This window comes from Melozone crissalis, unplaced genomic scaffold (genome assembly GCF_028551555.1).
Source record: "Melozone crissalis strain CALT ecotype California unplaced genomic scaffold, PUWL_Pcris_2 ptg000029l_1, whole genome shotgun sequence".
NCBI classification, from domain to species: domain Eukaryota; kingdom Metazoa; phylum Chordata; class Aves; order Passeriformes; family Passerellidae; genus Melozone; species Melozone crissalis.
This window is the reverse complement of record NW_026535807.1, coordinates 4,734,287-4,756,619: the sequence shown is the minus strand read 5'-3', so window position 1 is coordinate 4,756,619 and position 22,333 is coordinate 4,734,287. Positions and strand designations below refer to the sequence as shown.

Below are 22,333 nucleotides of genomic sequence, written 5' to 3'. Positions count from 1 at the left end.
GGGAAAAACAGAACAACAAAGAGCTGTGCACCCAAATCCAGGAAGCTGCACCTTGCAGAGTTCCAAGCTGACCTTCAGGCAGGTACACAAGAGGCACAATTTAGTGTCTCACATTTACACATGCAGTTACTTCAAAAATCTGAATGCTCTTATTCAGTTATTTATGCTCTCAACTGAGCAGTCAGAGGACAAACTATGAAGACTCTCCTAGCCCACTTTCAAAAATGCAGGGATCTATTTTTTTTTTTTTTTTCTATTAAAGTTCAACACCTGGAACAAACTACCTTGCTTTTCCCAAAATGAAAACTGGTCAAACTTTGGACAGCAACACCGCAGATGTGGCTCCCTCTTCTCAGAGGTCCTAAAGCCCCTTGGGCCAAGCTGAAGTGCCCCAAACAGGAGGCTCTGTGCCCAGTGTTTGAGGCCAAGAACAGATTCCATGAAGCTGTGTAGGGACAGAGCCTTTCCAACAATGCTAGGAGAGCATTCTCGCTCATTCTCCCTAAATAACATCAATCCAGACACCTCCAGGGGCAGCTACCCCAGACACCAGCATGCAATGAGGTGCCAGAGGTGTCTCACTCCTTGTTTAATTCAGAAGAACCAGCTTTGATCAAATATCCACCCCTTCAATAGCTGCAGACAAAAGAGCTGTCTTTTTTCCCAAAGTTGCTTTGTAAAAGCCAACGTTCTCACAGTCATGAGACTACAAAAGCTTTCTACTCTGTGCTCAATATCACAGGTTTCATGAAAAAACCATAAGCTGGCCCCACATCAGGCATGAGGGTGCCAGGTCAGGTCCAGCCAGCTGGTCCAGACTGCACCAGCAACCTTAGAGACAGTTTTGGGAAGGGATTTCAGAGCAACCAGCTTGCATCTGTCTCCAAAACAGACTCCAAAGCCCCAAAAATAAGATGGAAAATAGACAGTGAGTCATGTTTCCTTAGAGACATGATGTGAAGGTTACCTGGGTGGTGCCAGCTCCTGCCCTGCTGGGATAACCACAATGACAGGAATAGCTGGAGGAGGGAGAGCAGAGCTCCTGGGAGGATCCGTGCCTTCCAAACAAACACAGAGCAGGGCTGCATAATTCAGCTGCACAGAGAACTTATTTTAACTGAGAAAAATTAGAGTTTAAAAGAATTACAGCACACCCGTAAGAGGTAGGAAGCTGTTGGGAGTTGAGCACAGGGAAACTCTGCAATTCTGAGGCATGAATGGGCTGTGTTTGGGGACAGCAGTGCCACAACCCTTCAGTGTAGGGTGACCCTACAGGGAATGCAGCACCCCCAGCCCCCTCAGCAAGGTGAGCAGATGCACTGAGCTTGATACAAGAGAGGAATTACTGCCACTTTCACTATGGCTTAACAAACACCAGCCTGCTCAAAAGCTCACACCCGCTGTCCAGAAACCACTGGGCCAAGCAAAGGTGGAGCCAGGATGCTCAGGAAGCAGCACAGCATCAGCAGTCCCAAACAGAAACATCACAGTCGTAATCCTAGCATTGCTTGGACTGTCAAAGATGACTTGTAATGGCTAAATCCAACACGTTCAAACTTTTCTCAGCTTTTTGGTGACACTTGTTCTCCCCATCTCCTTCCCCAACACAGCCCTGCTGCATGTTTAAATGAATGACAGATGAATTAGTGGGGAAAAGTGTACATGTGTACTTGTGTGTGGGAGGGTATTTAAGCTAATATATTCCAGCACTGATAGCTTTATCCTCTTTGCAGTCTCTGAGAATGAACTGGCCTCCATCTGCACAGAAGATTAGTAGAATCACTAATCACTAATTATGACTCAGAGGTTTTAAGAGCAATGCAGACTGTACAAGGGGTGGCCTGATTTTCAGAAAATGAGGGGACAAAGATAGCACAGTGTTATTTTAAGCACATGGACAGTCCATCCAAGATCACAAAGTGCTGCCAGCTAAAGGGGTGACAGAGACACAACCGCACAGGAGGATGAAAATGAAGCTTGGAAAAACCAGCACGTGCCTGGAATACTTTAAAATTTACCTTTCCATACAGTTTGTGTCCAGTCAGAGCAAGCTGGCCAGCTTCTCTGCAAGGGCCAGAATGGAGATTTATCCAGGCAAGCCCATACAGGGACACCTTTGTGCAGGACTTGCTGCCTCTGGGAAGCGGCGCCAGCGACATTCGAAATCCAACGTTCTCTGCGAGCTGCGTCACGTCCAGGGGGAAAATATTTACACAGGCCCAAGTGGTGTGTGAATGGAAGGCACTGTTTGAAACTGGCACCATCACACCCCAAAGGAAATGAGATGGAGTTCGCAGTCTGGTTGTGAAGTTTGTCAGCAAGGGAAGAGGGAGAAGCCATAAAAAAGAAATGATATTTTTGTTTGAATCAGCTCTCTCGAACAGAAAACGCTGTATCATGAGCTCAGATGGAAATGGATCTGGCAGAGCTCTGGAAAGCTGCTGTTGGGAGTGTGCAGAGCCAAGTTTAACTCTAAGCTGTCAGGAGGCAGTGCCCCAAGGTCCCAGCCATGGGGACACCTTTGGACATGATGGAGTTTCAGCAGGTGACACAGGAGCAGCACCACTGCATTAGACCAGACCCCTTCCAAAAGAAAAACAGCTGAATGGATGAAAGCAGCCAGAGCAAAGCTTTCCCAGGGTAACCAGTAATCCCCAGTGCAAAAGCTGAAATCTTTGAAGGAACACAAGCACATACTCAGTGTCCTCTAAAAGGGTTTCCAAGCTCCCTTTGAAAAGCCCTGACCTGTAAGAACACCTTGAGATGCTCCTGCTGAGCATCACTCTGGGGTCTGTGTGGTGTGGAACCAAGTCCAGCCCCACCTCTGTGCTCTCCCTCGCCACTCCAGCACTGCTTTTCATCATTGTGAAAAGAGGAAGGAAAAAAGGCACCTCAGTTTGTTGTCAGCACTTTTCATAGTGGAAAGTCAAGGTGTGGCAGCAGAGGAAGCATGGCGCTCACTATCCAAACCAACTACGTTAGCGCTGGAGGAAACACAAGGCAGCCACTTCCTCTCCCACCCCAGGTACCAGGGGCCAGACACACGGACAAAGCTGATTTCTTGTGCTTCATCAGCAACATTTTTCACTTCATGCAGAGGAAATGACCTTTCAGAGGTTAAAAAGCACTTTGTCCAAAAGACCCATGTGAAAAGTTTACACTGTTATGCCATAATTTATCAGCTAATTACTGTGCAATTGGTAATTTCAGTTACTCCTAAACTGCTTCATCACAGAGATGCTCCCATATCTGGCTGCAGACCCAGCAGATCAATCTCAACCTGCCATTGTATTCTGCAGGGAGTTTGGGAACAGTTTTCCCAATTTTTTTACCACTTTGCATGGAGCAGACTGACTGACACACATTCAACCTTGACCCTAAACCATTCACTTGACCAGTTTTTAATTTTTAAGAGTTGGCTGCATCATTAATAGACTTTGATGCCATGTCCCATTCCTGCTTAACCACACTGAGGAATCCCTGTGCTGTGGGATGCACTGGTGGCAACTGGCATTGATATCTCAGAGGAAAACTTTGTGTCAGTACCCCAATGAAAACCAGGCCAGTGGTAATGCAGGTAACTAAACACGGGATAAATGTTGATTCTGGAAGTCTTTGGCCTTGCAGCTGCTTATTAACCTCATTTATATAAAAATTTCACTTTGTTTTACTGCCCTATAATTAAATCTAAGACAGGTGGCCTATAAACCCAGCACATGGAGGGTCCTGCAGAAAGCTTTCTCTGGGAATAGCATCACGACACCCATAAATGCCATGTTGTCCCATCTCAGGCATCAGGAGGGGCTCTGGGAAGACCCCCAAAAGCCACAGCACTATGTGCCAGAGCTCCACAACAAAATACAGCCCTCAGTCCTTTCTCTGGTAGGAAATGGGAACCCTTCAGTAAAGGTTTCTATGCCAAATTCTCCTCCAGGAATTCTCCCTAACAGCCCAAATAATTCACACTGACTTGGGGCTGTTAGAAAAACAACCTGTGCCAGCTTTTCCATCAGCTGTCTCTGCAAATCTGTTATTTCTAGGGCAGGCTTTAAATGCTCCCTGCCATGGACAAGACAATGTTCCCTGGCACACAACCCAAGGGCTCAGAGAATCAACGCTCACACTGTGCAGCCTCTCCCCTCCTGGGGGTTTGGGGTTATTTCAGAGTGAAATGGGAAACCCCAGCAGTGCTTTGGCTCACAGCCTCCTCCAGATGAAGGGGCTCTGGGCAAGCAGGACATCCCTTCTGACAGATGATGGGCAGCATCCTGGAGCCAGGATCAGCCTGGGGAAGTGCCTGGGCTGGGGTGAAGTCGCTGTGCCCAGGTGAGACAACAGGTGAAACCTTGCACAAGGTTTCCCACATCCACATGCCAGAAACACAAAGGCCAAGGAGAAGGTGACTGACAAAGGCTGGTTTGTGCTTGCTGGGGTGGGTTTTAGTTGTGCTTAAAGCTGCTAAGGCAGGTAAGGGCTTTATGCTGGCAGAGAGGATTGGAGCCTGCCCCGTGACCACCTCTGCACCTGCCAGCTCCCAAACACAGCTGGGACCCTGCTCAGACACACAGAGGTGTTTGGGGCTTCTCTGTGCTGCAGCTCGAGCTCAGCTCTCCCACCAGGCTACTAAATATTTTGTATTTTAAAAAGACAAAAAATCCCCCTCACCACAATACACACAGCACCCCAAGGAGAAGGAATCCTGTTTGCTTTCCTTTCTCCACAAAAATGTACCGGTGATGAAATAGAGACTTACTGGCAGCATCCAACTCACACAAAAACAGCCACTGGCCCACAAAATGTGATCCCCAAATACTGATCAAGCAAACTGAGGCTTCCAGGGCTGATCAGCAGCACAAGTGCCTGTCACCTCACCTCACCCTGGCCATCCCTTGCATGCAGCTCAGTGCACTGAGTTCTGCCTGGTGTCCTGGTCTGTCACATCATGCACAGTCCAGAGAACCCTCAGAGAGGGAAAAAGCCATGTTTAACCACAAAAACCCATGGCATTTTTCACATCTGGAATATGAATGCAAAGGGGCCACACAAATGTGAGTGTTCTCCATGAAGCCAAGGTGGGAAATGTTAAGCACCTGTCCAGGAGTTAATTTTAATAAGAACACAGAGCAAAAAGGTGTTTTCATGGTGCTGCAATGACTACAGGACTTCTGGGGAAAAAAATCTGAGAGGACAAACAGCATCCCTGGCAGGCAGGAGTGCTGCTATACCCTTTCCACAAAGAACAGGGAAACAGAGGAAAACAATTTGCTCAAGAAAATGCAGGAGCTGTGATAATGATGCGACACAAAATCTCACACCCAAGATTAGAGCCCTGTCCCACAGACACTGCAACATCCACTTCCTTAGAGAAACAGCCCCATGGAGTGCTCTGCACTGCTGCTGTTGTTCCACTGAGCCTGAGGTGAAGAAATGCAACCCAGGGTGGCTCAGAGTGCCTTCCTGTATGCAGGGGTCACCCAGCCACTGCCTCTAGCTGTTTCCATAGCTTGAAGTGCTTAAAAAATTAAGAAAACCAATGTGATTCCTGCAAGGCTCTGATATCTGAGCAGTTGGGTGACCTTTAGCACTGTGTGCTCAGTCCTGCACTCGCTGGACTCAGCCAGAGGCTTGAGCAGCTCAGAGCCAAGACCAGCACAAAAAGCAAAGTGTTACACAACCCAGCAAGGAAGGGCTGCAGGGCATTCCTTCAGCCATCTCACTTTAATACACCCCAAATTGCCACTGGCAAATTCCTGATGTTAAAATGTGAGAGTTGCTTTGCTCCTGCCAGGTTTCACCTCCCAGAGAGGGCTCTCAGAGCAGCAGGTGAGGAGCAACAGGTCCCTGCCTGTCCCCAGCAGGACAAGCTGTGGACAGAGGGGAAGGGCACTCCCTGTCCACTTCCCTGGCTCAAGGTTGAGAGAAGAATCAATCTCCTCTTTTCACCCATTTTCATATCCCCAATCTCCTCTTTTCACCCGTTTTCACATCCCCACTTTCAGACACTGGCACATGATGCTTTTCATAAAGAAAAGACAAGACAAAGCAGCCTCTAGGACACAGTAAGTTTGGGCAGAGATACAGCTACACTGTGTATGGAAAAAATCTCTTTTCACCTCAAGCCAGCCATCAGAGTACGAGGAAGAGGCTGAATACAGCTGTTGTCCGAGCTGGTCCTCACTGAGTCCTTATTCCAGCCCTGGAGGGATGGGGTTTTACCTCCATGGGGATGCAGTGGGGAGGGAAGGCAGTCTAAACTGCATGCTCTGTATGTGAATGGACCCTGAAAATAACACCCACACAGCACAGGTGCAGCTAGAGAGGAGGAAGAGGGTCAGGGCTGCATCCCACCACATCCCTACAGGTCAGTAAAGGTGGGTAAAGGACGAGCAATGACACCTTTACTCCTGCATTCCCTAACTAGTCATGATCCATATAAGGATCCATATCCACAGTGACACCTGTGTCAGACACACCCCACAGTGTTTCCACACACGATCTGCCCAAGGTACATCCAAGCACTGGTACATTCACCACTGCAAAGCTGCTCTCCCACTCCTGAGCCCTCCCTAAAGCTAAATACCAGCAGATCACCTTAGGATTAAACAGGCACAGATGTCCTCTTAGCATGAGGACTTTCCCGTGGAAGTTGCATCCCGGTGGCTCTGGAGAGCTGTTTGCTACGAGCTGTGCCACTCTCTGTATTGCAACACACCCGGGAGAGGGGAGAAGCTGCTCTGAAACATTCACCCCGGTGTAGCAAACACACAGCGAGACTGAGAGCAGGCAGCGCAAGTTCACATGTGAGACAGAAATACAGACACAGAAATAAATAATGCCTGCAAAAACAGACTCGAGAGTGTGACACCACCCTCACTGCAACTGGACACCACAGTGACTGCAAGAACAGGGCTGTGCTTAAGGGGAGCCCCCCAGTTGCCACTCCAGGACCCACTGCATCTTCCCAAGCAGCAATCCCTCTGTTCCAGGACCCACTGCACCCCTCCCGGGCAGCAATCCCTCTGTTCCAGGACCCACTGCACCCCTCCCGAGCAGCAATCCCTCTGTTCCAGGACCCACTGCACCCCTCCCGAGCAGCAATCCCTCTGTTCCAGGACCCACTGCATCCCTCCCGAGCAGCAATCCCTCTGTTCCAGGACCCACTGCACCCCTCCCGGGCAGCAATCCCTCTGTTCCAGGACCCACTGCACCCCTCCCGAGCAGCAATCCCTCTGCCATGCACAGAACTATCACGTTACAAGCTGCCGCTATTCAGTGACACAAACACAGCAAGAAAAGCCACAGCCAGGCTCTCCCATGGGAGAGGGCACAGGCAGAGAGGAACTCCCAGAGCTCTGCCCCAAAATCCCGAGGGCACGGATGGCGACAGCAGCAAGAGGGGCTCCCAGGGGCTGTTATAAGGGGGGCAGCTGGCCAACACACCTGTGGATTGACTGACAAAACACACTTGGCACAGAACGCATGCCCCCAACCCCCGAACGCCAGCACTTGCAGAGCAACACCGGGACCAGCTCAGAGCCAGCTCGGGACCCTCCGAGCACCTTCCCAGCGCCGCCTCATTGATCCTCAGCCCATCGGAGAGAGAACACGCACGGCGGCAGGTGCCGGGATGCTGCTGCAGGGAAAAGCCGGGACGCTGAGCTGGCTATATATTGATTTTTACCTGGTAGACATCGCGGAGGCCGCACCAGGCTCGCAGCGCCTGGCGTGCCGCCCGCAGCCGGGCCGAGTAGCAGCGGCGCAGCGCGGCCACGGTGACGGTCCAGAGCAGGCGGCCGCCGCTGAACAGCACATCCTCCACGCCGCACATCAGCACCGGAGCCATGGGCCGGGCGCCGCGCCGCTCACACGCCTGGCATGAGGCTGCTGCCCGGCTTTATGCTGCCGCTCAGAGCCGGGGTCGAGCCTTCGAACAAACTCCTCTTTCACGGCGCTTCCTGGGCAGATTCCCAGGCATGCCCCGGCTCCTGACGCCCAGCCAGCGGCTGCAGTAGCTCGGCGCGACCAGCAGCTCACACAGCAGCCTTGTCCTCAGCAGCTTATATAAAGCTCCGTTAAGCTCCGCTAGCTAGCACTGTGTTGTCTAATTAAATGTTAACCCTTTTGCCATACGCCCCGACAAGGAGCCCGTTTGGATGCTGCGGGAGGAGAGGAGGGCGCGGAGCGCTGCCGCACTCCGGTGAGCTGGGCAGGCGCTGCACACGCGAATCCCGAGCTGTCTGCCTCCAACACCTCATTATCCGCTACACAGGGAACAAAGCTGTCATCGTCTTCCCGCGGCGGAGCCCGTGCTCAAATTATACAGCAGAAATCCCACTTGAAAAAGGCACTTCGGGAAACCAGCAAGCGCAGGGAAGCAGGGAGGGGTAGGAGGGGAGGGTGGCGAATCGGTCCTGCAGAAATAGAATAGCTTGGGAGAGACCTTAAAGTTCATATTGTCCCAAACCTCCTGCTACTATGGGCAGGGACACATTCCACTAGATCAGGTTACTCAGAGCCCCATCCAAGCTGGCTCTGAACACAACTCGTGCCAGTGCCTCGCAGAAAAACAGATGCACCAACTTCTCCTCCAGCTCTGACAGCACAGAGCCATCCCTCTGTTCAACACTTCCCCCTCGGCTGTTGCATCATATGGGTAAAACACCCCAAACGTGCTGAAGAGATGATTAAACTCTACTCCTCAACTAACTCCATTAACAGAGCACTTGCTGCAGGAGAAAAACAAAGCTGGGCATTGTAGCCGAGCTCTTCACAACAGCCCGCAGCAAATAAACACTGCAATAATCATCCTCGAGAGACTCCAGCCTTGCCTCAAGACAGTTTAAAATTAAACAGCACCCTGCCCTCCTGGGGTTAAAGTGTTAAAGCTCCCAAACATTCCATTTGAGCACTTTTACCTATTACAAGCTAAGGGAAGGTGGAAGACAAAGGATGATTAATCTTTTTAAACCCCTCCTCAAAGGATTTGACACTTTCTAAGCTTTTTGGGACAGAAGCTGCGTGCTACCACCAGCACCTTGTTGAAGAATCGATGAAAGGAGCGGATTTTTGGCTAAAATCATCAGCAAGGCTGACCTGTAAGAGCAAACCCTTGTGCAGTGCAATGAATGGAAAGGGGCAGGAACAGCCGGCACACAGGCGGGGTGGGAGAGCTAAATCCCACCAAACCTCCCCCAAGGGCACTGCCTGCCTGTCCTGAATGCCCTCAGGGAGGAACACACCTGTGTGCCCACAGCACAGTTCGTGAGGCATTCACAAACCCGCCTTCATCCCTTATTCATCAGCCTGCTCCCAACTGCAGGAGCTCGCACACGGTGAGCGCTGCCGTGGCAGCTGGGTGATGTAATTCTGCAGGCAGATGCCTGCCTGTTTGAGACAGGCTGGGAACCTGTGTCTCCAAGATCTCCCTCTTCCCTTTCATACAGGACACAGTAAAAGCAGCCCTGGTGCTCTTGGTGCTGATATCCCCTGGCTGTGCTGCTGCCAGGTGGTTCTGGTCAGCCCAAGCTTTGCTTTCATATGGGGAAAACAACGACCACATTTCAAATGGGTAAGAAGCTGCTGCAAAGTGAGCCCAAACAGAGGAGGATATGGCTGCTTGTAACAAGAGATAAGCAAAGATTTGGGCTCTACATTGAAATCCAGCATCCATATTCCCACTCCATGGGTTTTATTATCCCCTGGAATTACTCAGAGCCTGTAGCCACAAAAAAAAAAAAATCATCCTCCTCCTCCTGTGCTGCCCACCACTGTGTTTGGAGGACTTTGACAGCAATCCACAGATACTGAACAGAAAAGGTTTGCCTCTTCCACTGGGAGGGAGTGGTGACAAACACCCATGGGGTGACTCCAATAACCTGAGCCAGCAGCAGGGAATGGCCATTCCCTCCCAGAACACTGCTCTGGAGAGGAACCAGCCAGGAAAATCTCCAATGGCATCTGTTCACTGCGGTCAAGTCATATCCAAATTTAAACACAGAGATAAAAAAAAAGATTCAGTTTTCAAGTGCCATTTCTAAAAGAAAAGAAAAGGACCTTTGTAGCTAAAGAAACAGTGCAGGGAACTGTCCTGTGCCAGGAAAATCCAACCAACCCACTAGGAAAAGTTTACGTGGTTTTGCGCTGTGCCTGCTGCCCTCAGTGCCTTTTTGTTTTGCCTCTTTTCCCCCTCATTACCTAACCGGATTGAAAAATAAGGATGATGATTTTCTCTTTCAACAGAGCACAGCAGATTTGTGCTAGGTTTTTTAGTTTTGGGTTTCTCCGCATGCTTTTTTGAATAGCTCTATGATCCATGGTATCTTTACACTTAAATTACATTTCTGCACAATTTTTTTTATGCTTCACAAGCTCCTGTGAGCCTGAACAATGGCCTCAGATGCTCCATCTCAGAGGGCAGAGCCAGAGGTACTCAGGCCTTCCCTCCTCAGTGCCCCCAGCTGCTTTTCCCATCACCTTGTGCAGGCTTTATGCTCCTACAGCAAAGTTACAGCTCCATGGGTTTGCTGGAGCAAGGCAAGAACCTTCTCTCCACCCTCATTCAGGGTACATGGACTTCAAGTCCAGTCTCATGATCAGAAACGTCACCCATTTTTTCATCCCTAGGTGATAAAATAAGTAAGAATTAAGTCCCACCTGGAGTTCACCTTCCCAGCTGACCCAAGAGCAGGAGTGCACTGTCCCTTGAACCTGGGTAGTGTTAAACACACACAGAAATAAAAAGCAAAGGAAGTTTGTGATGCAAAGAGCAGCTAAACGCAATTCAGGATAATTTGGGTGGAGTTATATGCAGCTGATGAATTATCCATTCACATCAGTCTGAGTCTTTTATTGACTTCCACTCTAAGAACCTGACTGCATGTGGGTTAGTTTGAAATTCCTAAATAATACCCAGGCTCCTTAGAGTCAGAACAGAAAACAAAATTCAGCAAGGGAAAGGCAGCAGGATAAATACCCAGGTGGCTTCCAAAGGCGGTGCCATCCAGATTTCTATTCTGTGAAGGGAAGGAGGGGGAGAGAGCTCTCAGAAAATGTCTTTGTAGATCCATGTACCACTGTCAGGGGAGCACAGGAGACAGCTACTGCAGATGTGTTTGATGTGCATTCATATGAACAACACAGCACTCATTGCTGATAAGGAATGAGCCCACACAACAGTGATCTAAGGAGAATGTCACTTGAAAAGGCAACAGAAAACTTGATGTGTGGCAGACTCATGCATCTCCTCACATTATTGACTGCAGATCCAGAATAATGAGTAATAAAAAGAACAAAGGTTTGCTACCAACATAATAGGAAAAGATGATCCCAAGTGGATTCACAGGCTTCCTTGCATGTTATCTTCTATGCCAAAATTAATGGAACCAGGCTTAACTGAATTGCTGCTCCTCTTTTCAAAGTTGCTCATATGAAGTTCAGAATAAAGATGAATAAAGAATTAATCTGCCTGTGAGGCCAGAGGACAAGAGCATCAATCTGCTTTTAAATCTACAATGCAGTATTGCTCCTAGACAGGACTTTTGATTAGGCATACAGGAAAGGACACACACACACAAAGTCCCTGGTGACAGCAAATGAAATTAAAGCTTTGATCATTTTCAGTCTCTGAACCTTCCACAAAAAAAAGGTGAGTTATTGTGCAGATGCATAAAATGTCTAATTCTGCAGGCTCACAGATGTCTGTCCTGACCAGAGCTTGCAAACGTGCTCTAATCCATACTCTGCACTCATATTGATTACCCCTGATTGCAGCCAATATTTGTAACATTCTGTAGGGAGAGCAGTAAAGTTCAGGGAACACAAAAATAAACCCACAAGGAGCCCTCACAAAGTTATGAGAGACAATTCTGGTTCATGGCACGCACCCCTATTGACATTTGCTGTTACCTGCACTCCAAGGGCCCAGCCCTGAGCCCACCCAGGGCAATGAGAAGCATCACTGAGATCTGTGCTAGAACCCAAAATCCTCCTTGTCCTCTGAATTCCCACCAGGAACCAGCTGCAGCCCCACTTCATCCTGCTTCACCCAGACATGCTTCTCCTTTCTGTACAAATCTGCATGAAAATCTTCCCATTTTGCTCAAGTTAGAAGCCAGCAGCACACAATTGCACTGCCTGTAAAAATAAACTTAAGCACTGCTCAAAGGTGCTGTTTTGTAGGCGGTTTCATGAGCATGAACAACAGGATTACTTGGGAATTAGGACTTCCAGACAATGCTGAAGGCTGCATATCCCCTACAACTTTATTTTTTAAATTCCTGTCATGAACCAAGTCTGTCAAGCTGTGAGCATTAATGCAATTAACCCCAAATAAAGATGAAGTGACTTTTCAAAAATCGGTTTTGCTACACTCTGGCCCTTAATTACCAATTTAAATATAAAGTGAAATGCAGACACTGGGCACCCTCTCTTTGATGTTCTAACCTCTCAGTACATAAGATGCTTAAGCAGCAGCACCAGTGCACAGGATAAATCTGTAATCCAGCCTGCCCTGCTCGAGAGCTTCTGATGGAAGATTCAACTTCTGGTAAAAGTGTTTGCAAACCAGTTTTGTTCCTTGAGATTATCAAAAAGAATTGATCACAACGTGCCTCTAACTAACCTACTTAATCCTTTGTATAGCACTAATTTGGGGATCTCTCAGAAACTAAGTCTACACTTCCACAAAGATATATTTACTGTCATTCACATAATCAAAATTTAATTTAGAAAGAATGAAAGGGCCATGCCAACAACAGCATCCAGTGTAGCTATTTCTTTATCAGGTTCTACACCAGGAATTTCAATTCCCACCTTTTGCCCAGTGACCTGTACCTGTCTCAAGTGCCTGATGTAGCTGAAAGCCACAACTACACCCAAAATAATGCACAGCTCCAGAGGGAGGCTGATGCCTATTTGGATGAGGAAGCCTCTAATAAGCTTATTTAACAGCAGCCTTACATATTTCTGAAGGAGGTGCTGCTGTTTTCCCTCCTCTCACAGAGCCTGGGCTGCACTATATTGCTCTACACTAATAATATAAACACAACACCGTGATGAACACATCTTTAAAGATGAACAGCCACTGTGCCAGAAACACAAATTTCCTGCAGTCTGGATTCCACAGTAAACTAATTAGCACTTCACATCAGAAACGGAGTGCCACAGTCTTTTAACTTCATAAATGATTAAGCAGCTGCTGTCTGATTCCTCAAACAGCAAATTTCATACCTGCCATACCCAGAAGTACAAAATCAGGTCAGGTTCAAAACAAGCAGCAGATGCTCCAGTTTCACGAGTCAGGGTTTATCACCTTGCACTGCCACGCTATCACCAGCAGAACAACATCACCCAGTTTTCAATCACAAACCCAGTTCCTCCATGCCCTGTGGCCAGTGCAGCAGGGCTGTAATTTAGCACAGCTCCACTGGCTTCAGTGAAACCTCACGTGTGTCCAAACACCATCAGGTGGGGATGCCCGAGGAGGCTACGTGACATCTGGCAGCAGGACTTCAATGCAGGTCACTATTAACATGTAGCTACACACAAATTGTAATTAAACGTCTGTAAATTTAAATTTTTATAATTTATAAATTTAAATTTGTATTTCTGAGGTGGGAGAACTTTACAGCCTCAAAGTCAGTTTGTAACTAAAAGATACCTATCAGGGAGAAACACCAGACCTGTGAGCAAAGAAGGGTGAGGAAATGGGAGAAAAGAGGATTTGTCTCCATCACACACAACACAGCCTGGGAATGCTTTCTAAATACACATTTCTGTCCTTTCTCAGGTGCATGGTGATGGCCAGCAGAAAGGCTGACACCTACCCAGCCACCAGCAGCACTGTGTGCACCTCTGTGGGCACAGAGACCTGCCCAGGGACACAGCTCAGGATGTGACACCGCCCTCCCTGCTGCAGGATGGGGCAGGACGCTGGAAAACCACCCTCCTGTTCTTGTGGGAAGGGTTTCCTTCTCAAGGAAAGGTCCCTCAGGAGGGCACAGTCATCTCCAGTGACATGGGAAACCATCCTGCTCTCGGTTCTGCTCCCAGGTCACATCTGGAGGAAACCAGATATCAAATGGCACAGGGTGGAACCGTGGAGCATCCTCAGAGCTGCAGAGATTGGCACCACCAACAGAACGGGCTCACCCAGAGCCTCCCTGAGGAAATGATTCAGCCCCAGCAGCCCCTGTGAGAGGCAGCACACCCCAAACCCCAGCTCAGGGCTGTCCTGATGAGAAACATCCAGGGGAAGGGACAGCACAGGGGGACAGACTGTGCCTGCCTTTGCAAGCTGAGGCAGGAAAAGCAATTCCTCTCCAAGCTGCTGATTTCACCCACCTGAAGGTGCTGATCTCACCTCAGTGCTCCCTAACTAGGTCCCAGCCCAGCAGCAGGTCACTCTCACTGCCATGCAGGCTGTGCTGTGCCTCCTGCCCCAATACCAGCCCTCAGAGATGGTCCCCAAGCCTGAGAAGGAACAAAGAGCCTCCAAAGAGGGACTGAGATCCTGCAGAGCAGAGGGCAAGTGACCCTTTGAAAACAAATTATACCCCATGAAAATAAATTACACCCCATGAAAATAAATGATAGAAAGAAACAAACACCCTCTGCACCTCCAATCTCAGTAGTCTTGTACCTCTACCTCCCCCAGACTGGCAAGAGTGAGTAATAAAGCGCACAAAATACTTCCAACATCCTAGTTTTAGAGGCAAAACTGTAACATCTGCTGTGCACTCACACACGATGCTGACAAAATTCCACCTCCTGTGCCCAATTACTCAGGTGAGCCAGCCCAGTCCCTTCACCTCCCAGCAGCTGGAGCAGGGCCAGGTCCCTCTCTCTCTGTGGCTGGACACTCCCCTGCCCATCACTTCACTGGAGCCATGAGGTGCTTCAGGGTCTTATCAGGTCCCAAGTCTGCAGGACCAAAGGGTTCCAGGCAGGTGACACATCCAGCCCCACCGGTTTGTCCCTGGCTGCAGGAGGGGCTCCTCCCCAGCTCTGGTCACTCAGGTGGACACTGTGCTCCCCAAAGGTGCCACACCTGCCCAGCTTCCCCCAGGCACCACCGTGGATGCTGCCACTGCCCTGATAATGTCCCAGACAAACATGGGGCAGCAGCGTCTCCCTCATTTTGGGCATTAAAGGGAGCTTGGAGAAGCCAGGTAATTACTGCTGGGTGAAGCATTTCACAGGAGATGGAAGCACGTGAGGAGTGTGGAAAAGCAGGGCTGCCCCAGCTTTAGGATGATTTTATAGCCTCGTTAATCTGTGGCAAATGGGGCAGAATTAGTGCATAAATAAACAGTGGGCAGAGATCTACAGCTCTGTAAGAGGAAGCATAAATGAGATAGTAAAGTTTCAGCATTCTGCATGATATATATGGACACAGAGACAAAATAAGAGCCCAAACCTACCAGCTTCCTGACAAGAATCTTTTAAAGAGTGAGAATAAGTGATATCTAACTCTCATAATTATATCCTCAGTGCATTCATTCTCTTAGGATGAGTAACTCAGGATGCTGGAGCCTCCAGAAAAGTCATGACTCAGAGCAATGCTCTGCCCTTGATTAGGCTTTATGGGTCATGCCCAGCCCAGGGAAGGTGCAGCCAGGAAAGGACTTGCCCTTCCCTAGGTGGCAGATGACAGAGCTCAGATCACTGCACTCCATCAAACACGGAGCAAGACAACATCTTGGAAGCCTTTGTGCTTCTTCTCCCCATCCCCAGTTCCAGGCCACAAACCCAGCAGAGCAGGATTGACTCCTGTGGCCATTCAGCATCTGGCACAGCAGAGCACCAATGCTGATACCATCAAAATCCTTATTTAAAGTAGCCCATTCCCAGGGCTGCTGCTGGCAGGGATGAGGGCAGCAGCACAGGCGATGCTCTCCCAGGGCCACCAGCACATCACAGACATCTTTGTGAAAAATCCCTCCCTTAAGATTTTTCCTCTTGAGAAGCTGAGAGGCCTCAGGAACAAAATGTAAACATGGATTATCTGCTGCTGCGGAATGCAACAGATGGATCTTTGATTGGCCCATGTTGGTTGTTTCTAATTAATGGCCAACCACAGCCCAGCTGGCTTGGACAGAGTCCAAGTCACAAGCCTTTGTTATCATTCCTTCCTATTCTATTCTTAGCTGACCTTCTGAGGAAATCCTTTCTTCTATTCTTTTAGTATAGTTTTATTGTAATATATATCATAAAATAATAAATCAGCCTTCTGAAACATGGAGTCAGATCCTCATCTCTTCCCTCATCCTCAGACCCCGGTGAACACGGTCACACCAGCACCCACTCCACCTGCCCCAGGGCCCAGCCCCACCACTCCAGCATGCCCAAGAGAGTGGTCCTGTGGACGTTTTCATCTGGGATTTGATCCTGCACAACCTGAAAACAACAGATCTTGCTGCACCTGCTGCAGGTGAGCTCAGTTCAGGTCCTTTGAGGCAGAGCTGTGCACTTGCCCAGCCAGGGGAGAATCACTGACTGGGGAAAGAGAGAGCACTTGTCAATAGAAGAGGCAAAAAGAAATGAGTACTGTAACTCCATATAATAAATTGCCAGCACTTTTGGTGCTGTGGACTGATGTTTTCTGGGAACACAGGTCTGCTGCAATTGCACTTCCAGAGCTAGGAAACACAAAAACAACATTTCACAATGTCTCATCTGTTGCTACAACAATTAGTGCCTCATTTTATTAACAAAGTACCTGTAAAGTGCTCATTTGCCAGCTCTGGACAAATCAATGGGCAATAACCATCTAAAATTTGAAAGGAGGCAGGTTGGGATGTCTTGTTGTTAGACCAGATGAGCTCTGGTGCAAAGTATCTCTTGAAGGTGAGCCTGGCTGAATTTGGCTGTGGAGAAGGAAACAAGCTGAGCAGCTCATGGCATTTTCCCAAATTGGGTCACTCTGTGGCTGTGGGGGTGCAAGGAGCAGCTGATGCAAAGGAGAAGGAGAAAGAGCAGCCATTGAAAGGATGCTTTCATCCTCACAAGGCATCCAAAACAAACAAGCAGCATGCCATGGGCTCCATCCAAAGCCCATTGAGAGCAGTGGAAAGCCTCCAGCTGCCCTCAATAGGCTCCTGGGGAAGCTGGGCATGCCTTGGGAGCCCCATGAGCTGCCCCAACAACAAACACAGTGACCCCAGTGGGGACTCCTCACCTCCTCCTGCCACTGCTCTGTTCTCCTCAGTCCCAGCAGGCACTCTGCAGTCATCAGCTAGTCAAGCCACCCAAGCTATTCAAGCCACCCTTATATTAAATATACTCATATAAAAATAATTTTTTTTCTATGGAGTCCCAGGAACTCATACAGGTCATGAACCTACTGCTGATGTAGCTGTTGTCAACAAAATCTGCATTAAAAACCTGAATTCTGCTTCTGAGCTTCACAAGGTTCCTTCTGGAGCCACCACACAGCTCAATCCTCATCCAGTTGCCACCCTCATTTTTGCCCAGGAGATTCCAGGACAAGAAATCTGCACTGATACTACAGAAATTCCAAGTTCTTCTCACCAAGACAGGTCAAGTTTAGACTGAGCAAACCTCCTTTGAAAGCCTCAAGCCCTGATGCAATTTTTCCTCTTTTTTAATGAAGGAATCGCCAAGAGAAAGGCCTGACGCCAGCAGCGCTATCAGAGCCTGCAGGGTGGGAGCAGTGACGTGGGGAAATGTCAGAAACACGAACAATGAGAGAGGAAGAGGGAGGGAAAGGCTGAGGGCACAGCTGGGGTGGCCACGGGGGCTGTGGCAGCCCATGGAGGTCAGCAGGACCTCAGCACCCTGCAGGAAACAGGGTGAGGAGCAGGCACGGAGCCCTGTCCCTGCTAGGTGGGGTTCACCCACACCTCATACCCTTTTCACAAGCCCCACCAGACACAGGGGGCACAGCAAATCCCCACTTGCCAGCACATCTGTCCCCACAGCTGGTGGCCATGGCCAAAACCACAGGAAAAACTGTGTTTTGTTTTGGTTTTTTTTTTTTACTTATCCCAGCACTTGTGGAGGGTGAGGATGAGGATACAGAGCCAGGGATGTCACCTCAGCCCACAGCTCAGTTACTCATTTTGTAGCTAACTGGGGAGAACAGAAGGGGAGAGGCAATGGTAAAACCCATTCTCCCATAGGAGTGTTGATAAAACAGGCTGTTAAAACTCAATATATTTCGTATCCAGTGTTTTCTTATGGCTTTTAACTCCTTTTAGCTTTTCCCTCCTCATCACCTTGGCAAAAAGGGAAGCAGAGCAGACTTGCTGTGAGGGGGCTTTAGCCCAGCCAGGCTCCCCACAGCTCCCTAATTTCTCTTCTGGCCATTCTGCAACAGCATGAACTCCCCAATGGGGGTCAATCTGAGATCATTCATACACTTTTAAAGCTATTCCTGCTATAATGGGCACAAATGAGAATTCTGCATTTGTTAACAATTATCCCAGGCAATAACTTCAGTTCTCCCCTCACTTCCAATGGAAACAATGCAGGCTGAGCACTGAGTAGTACCTGTTGGCAGAGAAACTTTTAAATTAATGGAAAAGAGGGGCTAAAATGGCTTCCTAAAGAAGAATTCTTTTCTTCCTAAAAGAATAAATCCCATTGCTTCCCTCTCCCTGCCCCCTTGGGATGTAAAGCAGACTTGAAAACTGCCCTTGTCATTATCGGAGCTGTGATTCAATCAGCTTCTCATGGCCCTAATTAGCGGCTATTTGTTTTCATGGGTGTGATTCGTCACTTGCCAAGACGGCAGAATTATAATGCATTTTCCCCTTCCTCCTTGGAGAGGACATGAGACCTTAGCCAAGGAAAAAGGAAGCCATTTGGAGCAGGAAGAGGATGCTCGGAGGTAGAGCTGGGGTGCTTATATTAGGCCCGGTCAATGGATCAAACTGACTTTTTTTTTTTTTTTTAAAGTCTGCTGTTCTCATTCACATTAATGGGAAAAATTATAGCACAAAGGGCCCTTTGCGTGGCTGTTTGAGCAGGTCACACTGTCCTGCCCAGCTGGTCCTGGGGGATGCTCCCAGAAACTCAGTTCCATCCTGTGCATGCGGATTGAGGGGGACAGAGCACATCCAGCCCAGGGAAACCAGAGCACCTGGTCCTCTTCTACATCAGGAGGAAGAACTTCCAGCTGCTTCTGGCTGGACCCTCTACACCCAGTTTCATTCCCTCCTCCCCATATATCTGTTCCTCAAAGCAGGTGGGAGCTTTTGGGTAGGAACAACCCCAGGACTGGGGTTTGGGAGGGCAAAGAAAGCCCAGCTGAAGGCTGAAAGGGGCTCCAATGTCCCACGGGCTGCCTGCAGAGACAGTAACACTGCTCCTTAGGGGGGGGCACAGATAGAGGGGACTGTCCCCCCATCACAGCCCTGTCCTTCCCACCCTCCCCAGGCACTGCATGGCCTTGGCAGGGACATGGGGATATCTGTCCCTTCTGCACAGAAACAGCAAAGCTCCTTCAGCACACAACCAACTCATGGCTAGAATTCACACAGGAAGGGAAAATAAACTCTGGGCTTCAAAACCAAACCTAGCTGGTGCTATAATTTCAAATCCTCAGGGAGGTAAAAAAAATAAGATAAAAAGAGTTACACTGAACATCCTTTCCCCCCTTCCCCTGCTGCTGAATGTTCAATCAAATTATACCTCCCCCTACCAGGAACACAGCAGCCACGGGACTGCAACTCCTGTTTCTGCCTTACCGAGTGATGCACTGGCCCTACAGCAGGTAAAATTGTAGCACAGCACCATCTGTTTCCCAATCTGCTTGCTGCCAGCTTCCATGGCAGGGATTCGCTCCCACAGCCCTCCCCAGGCAGAGCTGAGCTGCTGGGCAGAGCATCTGTCACAAGAGAAAGGGACCTGTCACCTCCCCACAGCCCACTGGGGACACAGCCACTGAAAGGTGGGGACAGAACATTTATTTTCTGTCACACAGCACAGGCCCACAGTGCCAGCTCCAGTGAATAGCCCTTGATGATGCTACACATCCTTAACACATTGCAGGGGAAGGCACGTTTTCCAGCTGTTGGTGCCTTGTGCCAAGCACATTTACATCAGCAGTTTCTCTTCTAAGTATTCCGGGGGCTGCTGCAAATTTACCACTATGGTTAAGGAGGAGGAGAAAAGCAGCCAACAGTTCCACATCTTCAGACTGAAATTCAAGGGACTGGTACACAAGTGCTTGTGAGAGCCTCAGATGTCAGTCAGGCAGCTGCCAATCTCTGGTGTGAATGGTTTCAGATCTCAAACAGTGACCAAAGCCCAGCACAGAGCTGACCCCAGGGGGAGCTCAGGGGGTGCCAGGCCCCAGGGCTGGGGTGCAGAGCCCACTTGCAGCTCCCCTGAGCTGCTGCTGCACAGACCGGCAGTACAGAGCAGAGCCCTCACTCCATCTCGACCCAAATCGCTGCTGTTCTGCTGCAGAGCAGCTGGTGGGGCTCTGTGCTCAGCTGGAGCAGCACTGAGTGCTCTGGGGCTGTGAGCCTCCATCCCCTCAACACCCATGGGCAACATGGTGCCCAGCTGAGCCACCAGCCAGCCCAGCCTCAGGAACCTCACCAGGAGCAGCTCTGCCATGAGCAACACCCAAAATAAACCCGGGAGAACCCTCTGGATACCCCTCATGCTCTGTCCCTTCTGCCCCAAGCTCCAGGAGCACCTCCACCAGCCACATCCCCCCAACTCCTAAGGTGGTAATAACAGCCCCCCAGGTTCCATTAACATCAGCTCAAAGTTGCTCTCACCTGAGCCTCAGCAGTCAGTCAGGCACCTCCTGGAAGGGAAAGCTGCTTGCACTCCTCACCCTCTGCCACACGCCATAAAACTCCCGGATCCGTGTGCTGATGCTCCTCTCAGCGTCCCCACCTCGTCCTGGCTGTCCTGCACAGGTTCCCCAGGTGGCTGCAGCTGGCCAGAGCTGCTGGGCACACAGCAGGGCACCGAGCTGTGGCTGCAGGCCGGGCAATTCCTGCAGCACCTCCCAGGGCAGGCGGCACGGCAGGGAGAGCGCCTGTCAGCACACAAAGCAGGGAGCAAACTGGTTCAGCCTGTTGCTGCTGCCTCTGCTCAGGGCCAGCTCGGCACGGGAGGGGTGCAGGTCATGTGTTCGCTCCTGCCCCAGCTTGGAAAAAAAAAAAAACAAACCCAAAAAATCAAGTGGTTTCGTAGGATTTAAGGCTTTCACCTAATTAGGTTCAAAGAGGTTATTTGATGACTGAAATAAGGGCAAAACAAGACCCAGAATTTCAATGCCAAAGTTGTAGCAAAACAAAGCCTTTCTCCTCCCAGATTTTGTTTTACATATAAGCACCTCCTCTTCTACAGCCCTAATTTTACTGTTCAGTCAGGAATGGGGAGTCTTGTTCCCACTTCTCTTCCCTCCAGCCCCATCAATGTCACAGGCTGTAAGAAATCCAGACAATGGCATCAATTTACCAACAACCTGCCCTCATCTCCCATGGAAGGAAAGGAGAGGATCCACCAATGCTTCCAAAAGGTCCAGCTGATCTGGAAGTACAACTTGTTCTACTCTCCTTATACCTTGAATATCTCACCTCCCGTGGTTGCAGGTTTCAGCAGCTGCTTTGTTGCCTTAGGGATGCACCACACAAATGCACCAGAACAGCTCTGAGCCAGCAGAGAGCCAAGGGAAAGGCTGGTGCCAGCCTGGCACAGGAGCCACTGGCCCACCTGTGGCTGTGGGACTCTCCCTTGATGCCATCAGAGACAAAAATCTCACTTCAGTTCCTCAAGAGAGCCCCAATGAGCTCAGATCTTGCGATGCTTTTTCTCATTTCTCCCAGTAAAATGACTTCCTAGGGAGAAGTCACTGGACACCTCATCCTTCACCACTGCAGCACTGTTGGTACCTGTGCTTTGCTGCATTTCAGCCCTCTGTGTGGGGAGAGGTGAATCTCCCCATTTCTTGTGCATCCTAGAGGTGTGTGCAAAATCAGCACCCCCAAAGGAGCCACTGCCCTGCCTGCAGCAAGCAGAATGCTCCATTTGGAGATTCTGACATCCAGGATTTAAAGCATCTGTGCTTCTGGCCTGTTGTTGGACTGCTCTGCTGGGAGAAACCTGATCAATTTACCCTCACAGTTCTCCATCCTCAGTTTTATATACCCTGTATGGATTTCATCCTTTTCATTTCTTCACTATTTTTGCAGTGTCTTCATGAGACACTACAAGGCAGAACATCTATTCTCCCTTGCAAAAATCTCATGCATCCTAAATGGAACCATTTTTGCAGATTTTTACCCACGGTCACACAGGGCAAGCTCCATGTCCCAGCCTGTAACAGCAGACAGGGATTACAGAAAAC

General features: G+C 49.4%; 1 protein-coding gene across 1 annotated transcript in view; it reads right to left on the bottom strand.

Annotated features, from left to right (window-relative positions):
- Positions 1-7,843, bottom strand: part of FRMD4B (FERM domain containing 4B) — a 77,297-nt gene extending 69,454 nt beyond the window's left edge. Inside the window, exon 1 of the mRNA XM_054280880.1 lies at positions 7,682-7,843. Coding sequence (XP_054136855.1) covers positions 7,682-7,843 — 162 coding nt within the window. The remainder of the gene's footprint in view (positions 1-7,681) is intronic.
- Between the last annotated feature and the right edge of the window lie 14,490 nt (positions 7,844-22,333).